Below are 12,500 nucleotides of genomic sequence, written 5' to 3' on the forward strand. Positions count from 1 at the left end.
CGTGCAAAACGTGATGAAGAACATGAACCCTTCAGTGTCGAAGCACGTGCAAAACGTGATGAACATTAACCCTTCAGTGTGTTGTCCTTTCTCCTCAGGTTCTTTGACTTTATCTTTGAGGCCCTTGATCAGCCGTTTCTGGCCAGATCTCTACGGGTTCTGAGACCCATCAAACTCGTAAACGGCATAGAGAGTGAGTCAGAAAGTGAGGGGTAATGATGGTTGGTTAGCTGTGGTGCCGCTAGTTTTCCTGGTCCATAGAAGGGAATTGTAACACACGTTGACTTGGGGTTGGTTGTTTATTTGGGTTTTGTTTTTACGTTTTGGGGTTTGTATGTGTTTTTTGTGTGTGTTTTTTTTTTCTTCTTTTGGTTGTTTTGCGATAATTTTATAGAGTACATTACCCCCCCACCCTTTTGTTTTCGATTGTAGCTAGAACCTCTTGTAGAACATCTCTCTCTCTCTCTCTCTCTCTCTCTCTCTCTCTCTCTCTCTCTCTCTCTCTCTCTCTCTCTCTCTCTCTCTCTCTCTCTCTCTCTCTCATGCCTTCGAATGATAAAACTAATAAAGGCAGTTAATCCCATTGTATATTTCACAGATATGGAAAAGATTTGTTTTTTTTTAAAGTTTATTTATTTATTTATTCATTTTACAGCTTCTTGCTTGCATTAACAAAACGTTCTATGAAAATAAGATATGGACCATGTGCTCAAACGATATGGAAATCCTTAAGATTCCCATACTAGTTGTTTTTGTTCATTACGAAAGAGAAAACACAATTGATGAGATTATTCAAGACGCCAAGAAACAAAATCAAAAATGCGATTTGCTGCAATGAGAGAAAGAGATGTCATATTCGCACACTTAGATACTATACTTTCTGTTCGCTTTCATATCTACAAGGACGAAACACATAAACACAATCAGGTGTTATCTGTTCTGTGTCATAGCTATATATATATATATATATATATATATATATATATATATATATATATATATATATATATAGTTCTCTGTCATAGCTACAAGGACGAAGAAACACATAAACACAATCAGGTGTTATCTGGTCTCTGTCATAGCTACAAGGACAAAACACATAAACACAATTGGGTGTTATCTGGTCTCTGTCATAGCTACAAGGACAAAACACATAAACACAATCAGGTGTTATCTGTTCTCTGTCATAGCTACAAGGACAAAGCACATAAACACAATCAGGTGTTATCTGGTCTCTGTCATAGCTACAAGGACAAAGCACATAAACACAATCAGGTGTTATCTGGTCTCTGTCATAGCTACAAGGACAAAGCACATAAACACAATCAGGTGTTATCTGGTCTCTGTCATAGCTACAAGGACAAAACACATAAACACAATTGGGTGTTATCTGGTCTCTGTCATAGCTACAAGGACAAAGCACATAAACACAATCAGGTGTTATCTGGTCTCTGTCATAGCTACAAGGACAAAACACATAAACACAATCAGGTGTTATCTGGTCTCTGTCATAGTTACAAGGACAAAACACATAAACACAATCATATGTTATCTGTTCTCTGTCATAGCTACAATGACAAAACATAAACACAAACAAGTGTTATCATGGGCAACATTAGTATTATTTTATACAACGGATAGGCTATACCAGAGTCATATGTTATTTCCTAAAAACGGATGGACTACATTAGTGTCAGAAATAACTTTATAAAATGGATGGCCTACATTAGAGTCATGTATTGTTTTATAAAACGGATATTCTACGTTAGTGTCAAACAATATTTTGTGAAACGTATAGTCTATATCAGTCATATATTATTTTGTAAAACGGATATACTGCATCAGTGTCATATATTACTTTATAAAACGGATGGGCTACATAAGTGGCATATATTATTTTATAAAATGGATAAGCTACATTAGAGTCATATATTATTCTCTAAAATGGATAGGCTACATTACTGGCATATATTACTTTATGAAATAGACAGTCTGCATTAGAGCCATATACTCATTTTATAAAATGGATAGGTTACATTAGAGTCATATATTATTCTATAAAATGGATAGGCTACATCACTGGCATATATTACTTTATGAAATAGTCTGCATTAGAGCCATATACTCATTTTATAAAATGGATAGGTTTCATCAGAGTCATATATTATTTTATAAACCCTTTCTTCCGATCCAGTTCACAAAGAATCACATTTATGTTGCCAGTAATTTTAACCCCTTGACTGCTAAACCAGATCAGAATGGCTTCAGTTATAACTGTTGTATCTACCTTTTTTGTAGATTTCTCGTGATGCAATAAACTTTGGTGAAGGAATGGAGAATAACCCCCAGAGGAAGGGTGATGACTGCCATCCTGTGTAGAGTCCCTCAGTCTGACCTCATGGGGGCGACAGTCCTTCACTGATGACCACAATGTTAGCAGCAGCAGTCGAGGGTTTAATTGATTAACCTCATCTGAAGCTTTCTCCGCCTCTTTTCCTCCTACCAGCCCTGTTCCTTGTTAGTAGTAGTAGTAGCTTCCCCCCAGTAGACACTTAGCTATCTGTAGATTGTGGGGAGTAGACCATATTTCATATTTCTTTCTTTCTTTCTTTTTTTCTTTTTTTAAATTTTTCTTTTCTTTGCTTTATTGTTTTTTTGTGTAGCATGGGGTGGGGGATGTGTGATATGTTGGGTGTATGGTTGCTGTTGGTTTCCCTACAGGTTTATCACCCTTTTCGCTGCCTCATCCACGGCAACTTTCAACCTGAGAACTCTCAGGGCTGTACGGGTCCTCCGGCCTCTGAAGCTCGTCTCGGGTATCCCAAGTACGTCCGCTTCCTGTTTCCGGTCCTGCTTGTTTTTTCGGGGGCTTGTAGTATCGGCGAACCTGTTGTGTTGAGTCACGTCGTTTGTGTTGTGGTGCGAGAGTACGTGTGAGTGGGTTTGTGTTGAGGTTTGTTGCGTTAGTTCGTGTGAGCGAATATGTATATAGGGTAGGTATGGGTAATTGGGAACAGCGTCTAATTGCCGGAACGATTCGTATACCGCTCCACTTCGAAACGTTCTTAACGGTTGCATTTCACAATTTAACATAAACTTCGACCTTTTACTAATACTTTGTGATGAATATCCATTTCCAAGAAACAGTTGAACAGCAGTTTCTATTTCCGCACTCCTTTTTCTCTTCGCCCACCACTGCCGACCAAAGTTGGAAACGTGCTCTCAAAATCCTAAAATCAATGGAAGCAAGTTGTGGGACTTGAAATTTGACACAGTTTGAAATAGTTGATTTGATCGGATATGTTGAATGCCCATTGCCAGTGCTGGGAGAATTTAAGAAAGCATATTGGTGACAAATCAGAGCGTCAGTTTTGACAGGCATCTGCAAAATTGTGTCGTTTGCAATGCAATCAGACCATGGGATATGTTGACGTGAGTCTATTTGCGAACGATGCTGCTCAGCTACTGAGCACTCTCAAAAGGGTGTGTTTGTGTGCGGTGTGGGGTGTGTGTGTGTGTGTTAAAAGTCTGTTTTTGTGTCTGTGTGCATGTGTGGATCAAAACCAACAATACAACAGTCTAGTGCGATGTTCCAATAATAAGTTACGTCTAATGAGTTCAAGACCTGCTTCTGTTTTAATTGTCAACATGTCCCCAAAGCAGTTGTACGCAATTAGTTCGCATTTACCATCAGGCACCCCTGACATTTCAAACGTCGACAAAACGTTGAAAAGAATCAGCAGACGAACTTTTCCTGGTACAACCAGTCGGAGAAAGCCTTCAAAAACAAAAGAACTACGTTTGACTACCCTACGACATGTTTTCTTTACTATACACACGTTGAGCTGGTCGATTCGACTTGATCGTTCGCAGTTACCCATACCTACTCTATATCTAAGGAAACGTACACTGTGTACAAACATACACTATGTATAATTAAGAAAACAAATATATATATATATATATATATATATATATATATATATATATATATATATATATATATATATAATCATATATGTATATCTATGTATGTATGTATGAAAGATTACCACGTTTCCTTTTTTCATAAGGTCTGATAATATGGCAATATGCAATTCTTATTGATTGTAATTTGTGTTTGAGGTTATTGGAGTTTATGTTAATCAGGTTATGATGATGATGTGTTGTTAGTTGTTTTATGTTGTTGTGTTTTTTGTTGTTGTTTTTCTTTGTTTTTTTGTTTGTTTTTTCTTGTTTTCTTTATACCTCAGTTTGGTTAACAAAATCCGTATGAGTGAGTGAATGCGTGTATGCGAATGAGCGAGCATTCTTGTGTGTGTGTGTGTGTGTGTGTGTGTGTGTGTGTGTGTTTGTGTGTGTTCATGTGTGTGTGCGTGTGTCCCTATGAAATTGTATGGTATTATGAATCTCTCTCTCTCTCTCTCTCTCCGTCCCCTTTTGTCTTTCTCTCACATGATATATATCTGTGTGTGTGTGAGTGTGTATGTAATTATGCTTACATAAACTGATACCCTTTTGGTAACGCATGGGGTATTAATTTGGTTTTTGTTCTGAAATGAGCTTGATTTTTGTTTTTCAGTATTCGCTATTCTTTTTATGCTTCCCTTTCTTTTTTCTTTCTTTTCTTCTTTTTTTTGATGAATCTGGGGCGCGGATGGGTGAGGGTGAGGGGTGTCTGAACAATGATGTGTGCGTGGCCAGCGACTGGGGTCGGTGGATGGAGGGTGGAGTGCGTGTGTGTGTGTGTGTGTGTGTGTGTGTGTGTGTGTGTGTGTGTGTGTGTGTGTGTGTGTGTGTGTGTGTGTGTGTGTGTGTGTGTGTGTGTGTGTGTGTGTGTGTGTGTGTGTGTGTGGCTGTCTGTTTTACGGTCTTCCTTTGTCTCTGTGTATTCATTTGTCTGTGGGGTGTGTTTGTCATTTGTCTGGGGGTGTCCTTGTCATTTGTCTGTGCGTGTGTTTGTGTGTTTGTTTATTTGTCTGTGATTGTGTTTGTTCATTTGTCTGTGGCTGTGTTTTTCCATTTATCTGTGGGTGTGTTTGTTCATTTATCTGTGGGTGTGTTTGTTCATTTATCTGTGTGTGTTTGTTCATTTATCTGTGTGTGTTTGTTCATTTATCTGTGGGTGTGTTTGTTCATTTATCTGTGGGTGTGTTTGTTCATTTATCTGTGGGTGTGTTTGTTCATTTGTCTGTGGGTGTGTTTGTTCATTTATTTCTCTGTGTGTGTGTGTGTTTGTTCATTTGTCTGTGGCTGTTTTTGTTCATGTATCTGTGGGTGTGTTTGTTCATTTATCTGTGGGTGCGTTTGTTCATTTATCTGTGGGTGTGTTTGCTCATTTGTGTGTGGGTGTGTTTGTTCATTTGTGTGTGGATGTGTTCGTTCATTTGTCTGTGGGTGTGTTTGTTCATTTATTTCTCTGTGTGTGTGTGTTTGTTCATTTGTCTGTGGGTGTGTTTGTTCATTTATCTGTGGGTGTGTTTGTTCATTTGTCTGTGGGTGTGTTTGTTCATTTATCTGTGGGTGTGTTTGTTCATTTATCTGTGGGTGTGTTTGTTCATTTGTCTGTGGGTGTGTTTGTTCATTTGTCTGTGGGTGTGTTTGTTCATTTGTCTGTGGGTGTGTTTGTTCATTTGTCTGGGGGTGTGTTTGTTCATTTGTCTGTGAGTGTCTTTGTCATTTGTCTGTGAGTGTCTTTGTCATTTGTCTGGGGGTGTGTTTGTTCATTTGTCTGTAGGTGCGATTGTCATTTGTCTGAGGGTGTGTTTGTCGTTTGTCTGTGAGTGTCTTTGTCATTTGTCTGGGGGTGTGTTTGTTCATTTGTCTGTGAGTGTCTTTGTCATTTGTCTGGGGGTGTGTTTGTTCATTCGTCTGGGGGTGTCTTTGTCATTTGTCTGGGGGTGTGTTTGTTCATATGTCTGTAGGTGCGATTGTCATTTGTCTGAGGGTGTGTTTGTCGTTTGTCTGTGCGTGTGTTTGTGTGTTTGTTTATTTGTCTGTGGGTGTGTTTGTTCATTTGTCTGTGGCTGTGTTTGTTCATTTATCTGTGGGTGTGTTTGTTCATTTGTCTGTGGGTGTGTTTGTTCATTTATCTGTGGCTGTGTTTGTTCATTTATATGTGGCTGTGTTTGTTCATTTGTCTGTGGGTGTGTTTGTTCATTTGTCTGTGGGTGTGTTTGTTCATTTATCTGTGGGTGTGTTTGTTCATTTGTAGTGCACTCATGGATGCTGTCTGCCTCTTTGTCTGTCTGCCTGTCTGTCTCTTACTCTCTCCCTCTCTTTATTTGTTCTATCTCTCTCTATCTATCTCTTTCACTCACACACACACTCTGTGTGTGTGTGTGTGTGTGTGTGTGTGTGTGTGTGTGTGTGTGTGTGTGTGTGTGTGTGTGTGTGTGTGTTTCCTCCTGTCTCTCTCTGTTACGTTTTCTCTCTCTCCCCCTCTCTCACACACGCACTCTGTCACTCTCTGTCTCTGTCTCTGTCTGTCTGTCTCTGTGTCTTTCACACACACACACACACACACACACACACACACACACACACACACACACACACACACACACACACATTTCAGTGAGTATTCATTCTTTTACTGTGATTGCAAACACAATACAGATATCGTTCACTTCCAGTTTCTGTCGTTCATTTTACATGTGTACATTGTCAGTAATTATGTTGTCAGATTGTTAACATTTCCTTCGTGTTACATCTGCCCTGTAAGCAGGCTGTTGGTCCATAATAAACTGTTGTTGTCGTTGTTGGTGATGATGTTGTTGGCAACATTAATGTAGGTGGAGCATATTCGCTTACGTGATTATTTCTTAGCTGTTAGTCTCTGTGATCAAAGGGTGATTTTGCCGTCGGCAATGCTGGTAATCCGGTTAATTGGCAGGTCGACTGGCATCTTGATTGGCTGATTCGGCGCTTTGTGTGTGTGTGTGTGTGTGTGTGTGTGTGTGTGTGTGTGTGTTGTGTGTGTGTGTGTGTGTGTGTAGTGTGTGTGTGTGTGTGTGTGTGTGTGTGTGTGTGTGTGTGTGTGTGTGTGTGTGTGTGTGTAGTGTGTGTGTGTGTATGTGTGTGTGTGTGTGTGTGTGTGTGTGTGTGTGTGTGTGTGTGTGTGTGTGTGTGTGTGTGTAGTGTGTGTGTGTGTGTGTGTGTGTGTGTGTGTGTGTGTGTGTGTGTGTGCGAGTTTCTTCTGTGATCTGATTATTTACTTTACTTCTTCCTTAATTTCTTTAAGAATGATTATGGTGGACATAAACACAGCGTTGTTCTTGTTGTTGTTCTTATTCTTGTTGGTTTTGTTCTTGTTTGTTTGTTTGTTGTTGTTTTGTTTTTGTTTTGTTTTTTGTTGGGTTTTTTTGTTTGTTTGTTTTTTGGTGGGGAAGGGGGGGGGGGTTATCTGCACATCTGTGTGCAGAATATCCGTCGATATTGTGGATTTGCCTTGATGCAAAATGAAGTGGGTTTGATTCATACTGTTATTGTGGATGTTGTTATGTCCGTGGTATTCTGTTCACGTGAGACAGGGGAGGGGGCGAGGGGGTAGGGGGCTACGATTCTGTTGATTCCAGTAGCAGTTCTGTGTGTGCACGTGCAGAAAGGTCCAGCATGGTGCGTGTGTCAGGGTGGTAGGGAGAGTAGTGCCCATGGGAAATGGAATGAGTTGGTTTTTGTGAGACCAAGCTCTGAGCGCTTTACATACACGGGGACATTTGCACCACAGGCTGCCTTTTCTGGGTAGAGCTAGCTGACTGGGGGCTGCCACTGGGCGCTCATCATTCGTTTCCTGTTTCATTCAATCAGATTTCAAACGCACACGCACATTTTACGTGTATGGCCGTTTTTATTTATTTACCGCGCCATGTAGGCAGCCATACTCCGTTTTCGGGGGTGTGCATGCTGGGTCTATTCATGTTTCCATAACCCACCGAACGCTGACATGAATTACAGGATCTTTAACGTGCGTATTTGATCTTCTGCGTGCTCATACACACGAAGGGGGTTCAGGCACTAGCAGGTCTGCACATATGTTGACCTGGGAGATCGGAAAAATCTCCACCGTTTACCCACCAGGTGTACCGAGATTCGAACCCAGGACCGTCAGATTGAAAGTCCAGCGCAGATGGTAGGAAAGATTGGTAATGATATCGTAATGTTGTATTGTTTTCAGGATGAATAAACAGAAAGGGAATGAAATGATAGTTATGACGATGGGTATTTTTTCATGTTTTTTTGGTGTGTTTTTTTTTAATATATTTTTTTTAAAGATTTGTTTTTGTTGCTCTTGTTTTTGTTCTTCGACTACTACTACGACTACTACGACTACTACTACTACTACTACTACTACTACTACGACTACTGCTACTATACTGCTGCTGCTGTTGATAATGATGATGATGATGATGATGTTGCTGTTGCTAATACTTTTTTTCTGATTCCACTGTTTCTGGTTCTGCTTCTTCTGCTTTAGCTTCTCCTCCTCTTCGACTTTCTCCTCCTCCTCCCCCTCCTCCTCCTCTTTTTCTTATTCTAATAAGTTGAGAGAACGTGTGTTTATGTGTGTTCATGTGTATCATTCTTGAATGAATGGTCTTTTTTTTTTGTCTTTTTTTTTTAAATTTTTTTTTTTACCATTGCCTCTGTTGTAGTTTGTCCTGTGTGTAAGTGTCTAATGAACTGGGAACCTTTTTCTTTTTTTTTCTTTTTTTCTTGGTCTCTTGATTTGTGCCTCATGAGTGGTTTTTTTTGTTGTTGTTTTGTTGTTGTTTTTTGTTTGTTTGTTTGTTTATCTATGATCAAGGGGTATGACAACTGATTAATTAGCAGCAGTGGCTCCAAGTTGTTGTTGTCTTCTTTTTTAATATTATATTATTATTATTATTATTACTACTACCTTTTTCTATATTATAATTATTATTTATTTATTTGTTTATTTATTTATTTATGTAAGCTTATCTATTATTTATTCCCCCCCCTTTTTTTTTCTTTTTTTCTCTCAAGGCCTGACTAAGCGCGTTGGGTTACGCTGCTGGTCAGGCATCTGCTTGGCAGATGTGGTGTAGCGTATATGGTTTTGTCCGAACGCAGTGACGCCTCCTTGAGCTACTGAAACTGAAACTGTTTTCCTTCGTCTTACATCATGGAGCCAGACAAAGCTAGTGTCCTAATCTATCATATCAAAAGATGCACACAGATAATTGAAAGATTTAACTCACTCAGTACGGCCAGTCCTCTCTTCTCCTCTACACAGACCCCTCGGATGTCCAGTGGGTGTCTGAATGACCCAACCTTTAGCTTCCGTCGTCAGAATTGTGGTATTCTTTGTCAACATTCACGTCTTCAGTATAAGAGCCTTCCGCTTGCAATATTTTGATGATGGTAATTGGGGTGAAACGCTGTTAACGTCGTCTCTTTCGCTGTTCGTATGGAGAGAGTTAAAGGAGGTGTAAGCTGAATGGATGATCGAAGTGTTCTATCTTCGTGTCTTCGAAAGGAGGCTCGGAGTTTTCTACCTTAACTCTCTCCATACGAACGGCGAAAGAGACGACGTTAACAGCGTTTCACCCCAATTACCATCATCAAAATATTGCCAGCGGAAGGCTCTTATACTGAAGAGGTGAATGTTGACAAAGAATACCACAATTCTGACGACGGAAGCTAAAGGTTGGGTCATTCAGACACCCACTGGACATCCGAGGGGTCTGTGTAGAGGAGAAGAGAGGACTGGCCTTACGGAGTGAGTTAACTCACGCTATAGTGTTCAAAGGAAGAAGAAACGAATTAGGGTCTTAAAAAGGAGGCTCGGAGTTTTCTAACTTACTTACAAGAAAAGAATTACAGGTTTTCAAAACGAAGCTCGGAGTTTCCTACCTTATCTAGAAGACAAGAATTACGGGTCTTGGAAACGAAGCTACCTTGTCACAGGACTGACTAGATTTTTTTTTTTTGTTTTGTTTTGTGCGTGTTGTGTGATGCTTCTGTTGACTGTAGTGTTCGAGATGCACGTGTATTTTGGTGATCGAGGATCTTAGGAAGGTGTGTGTGTGTGTGTGTGTGTGTGTGTGTGTGTGAACGTTTTTGGTTGGTGCGGGCCTGTCTCTGGTGGCCACAGGATGTTGACTGAGTGTGTTCTGTCCTTTGCCACATCCTGCTGTATTCCTGTCGTTTTGTGTTCCCTGTCCTCTTTCAGTTGTATTGTCTCTCTTTGTGTTCTTTGTCTAGTGTTAGGTAATTGTCTTTATTTTGTTGACTGTATGGTTGATTTTTTTTTCTTTTAGTTTCTTTTCTATTGTTAGTCTCGCCTCCATATTTTTTCTCTCTGTGTGTGTGAGAATCCCACGGTAGTGCTTGGCGATCGCTATTCTCCTTACCCAACCCGCCTTGGGGTTTTTTTTCATGTGACATACCCGAATAACTTACCATTTCCTTCCCCGACCACTCCACCACCTCCCTCCACCCTTCACCCCCATCCCCCCCCCCCAACCAACCCCCACACCGCTTCTTTCCCCCCCTCCCTCTCCCCCTATCCCCCTCACCCATCCCCCCTCTCCTCCTTCTCCCCCACCCCCACCCCTCCACAGGTCTGCAGGTGGTGCTCAAGTCCATCCTGCGGGCCATGGCGCCGTTGCTTCAGGTGTTGCTGCTGGTGCTCTTCGCCATCGTCATCTTCGCCATCGTCGGCCTCGAGTTCTACGCCGGGGCCTTCCACTCGGCTTGCTTCAAAGACACGGCTTCCTCCAGCACTGAGGGTGTGTGTGGGGGTTGACGGGGGGGGGGGGGGTGAGGGGAGGAGCGAGGGGGTGGGGAGGGTGGGTGAGGGAGGGGTTTGTGGATGATGGAGATAGCTCGACTCGACTCGACTTCTTCTTCTTCTTCTTCTTCTTCTGCATTCGTGGGCTGCAACTCCCACGTTCACTTGCATGTACACGAGTGGGCTTTTACGGGCATGACCGTTTTTACCCCCGCCATGTAGACAGCCATACTCCGCTTTCGGGGTTGTGCATGCTGGGTATGTTCTTGTTTCCATAACCCACCGAACACTGACATGGATTACAGGATCTTTAACGTGCGTATTAGATCTTCTGCATGCGTTTACACACGGAGAGGGTTCAGGCGCTAAGCAGGTCTGCACATATGTTGACCTGGGAGATCGTAAAAATCTCCACCCTTTACCCACCAGGCGCTGTCACCGTGATTCGAACCCGGGACCCTCTCGACTTCGAACTGGGTAACGTTTAATCGGTACAGGCCATGGCCCCTTCTGAAGGGGTTACAGTAGGGAGGGGAGGGGGGGGGGATAGCGAATGGGGGGAGAAAGAGGTGTTGAGTGGGGAAAGGGGGGGAGGGAGGAGGGACTGTAGGTTGGGTGATTTCGGGGGATAGGGGTGGGAGATGATAGGTGGTGGTAGTGGTTGGTGTTGGTTGCTGTTTAGTTGGCATGGTGGCTGAATGTTGACATTGTTGGTGTTGTGACGGAGTTGTACGTCCTGTCTCAATCTTATCCCGCCCTTTGCTCTGCTCTGCTCTGCTCTGATCTGATCTGATCTGCTCGACAGCTAGACTCGATTCTGTTCTGTTCTGACCGGTCTTCCACCTCCACCCCCCACCTCCCCCCCTCTCTGCCCATCACATGGGGGGTATGGACAGCACACGACCTGTCATCCTGTCCTATCAGGTGTCCTGACCTATCATGTGTCCTGTCCTGTCATGTGTCCTATCCTATCAGATGTCCTTTCCTGCCAAGTGTCCTGTCCTATCATCCTGTCCTATCAGGTGTCCTGACCTATCATGTGTCCTGTCCTATCATCCTGTCCTATCAGGTGTCCTGTCCTATCATCCTGTCCTACCAGGTGTCCTGTCCTATCAGGTGTCCTGTCCTATCATCCTGTCCTATCAGGTGTCCTTTCCTGTCATGTGTTTTGTCCTGCCATGTGTCCTGACCTATCAACCTGTCCTATCAGGTGTCCTGACCTATCAGGTGTCCTGTCCTTTCAGGTGTCCTTTCCTGCCATGTGTCCTGTCCTGTCATCCTGTCCTATCAGGTGTCCTGTCCTATCAGGTGTCCTTTCCTGCCATGTGTCCTGTCCTATCAGGTGTCCTGACCTATCAGGTGTCCTGTCCTTTCAGGTGTCCTTTCCTGCCATGTGTCCTGTCCTATCATCCTGTCCTATCAGGTGTCCTGTCCTTTCAGGTGTCATGTCTTTTCAGGTGTCCTGTCCTTTCAGGTGTCCTTTCCTGCCATGTGTCCTGTCCTATCATCCCTGTCCTATCAGGTGTCCTGTCCTTTCAGGTGTCATGTACTATCAACCTGTCCTTTCATGTGTCCTGTCCTATCAGGTGTCCTGTCCTATCAGGTGTCCTGTCCTTTCAGGTGTCCTTTCCTGCCATGTGTCCTGTCCTGTCATCCTGTCCTATCAGGTGTCCTGTCCTTTCAGGTGTCATGTCCTACCATCCTGTCCTATCAGGTGTCCTGTCCTGTCAGGTGTCCTGTCCTT

At 42.5% G+C, this 12,500-nt stretch overlaps 1 protein-coding gene across 1 annotated transcript in view; it reads left to right on the forward strand.

Moving 5' to 3' along the window:
- Positions 1-12,500, forward strand: part of LOC143275763 (voltage-dependent calcium channel type A subunit alpha-1-like) — a 402,120-nt gene that overhangs the window by 264,485 nt on the left and 125,135 nt on the right. Inside the window, exons 8-9 of the mRNA XM_076580041.1 lie at positions 2,722-2,825; positions 10,587-10,756. Of these exons, the coding sequence (XP_076436156.1) occupies positions 2,722-2,825; positions 10,587-10,756 (274 nt within the window). The remainder of the gene's footprint in view (positions 1-2,721; positions 2,826-10,586; positions 10,757-12,500) is intronic.

This window comes from Babylonia areolata, chromosome 31 (assembly GCF_041734735.1).
Source record: "Babylonia areolata isolate BAREFJ2019XMU chromosome 31, ASM4173473v1, whole genome shotgun sequence".
Lineage (NCBI taxonomy): Eukaryota > Metazoa > Mollusca > Gastropoda > Neogastropoda > Buccinidae > Babylonia > Babylonia areolata.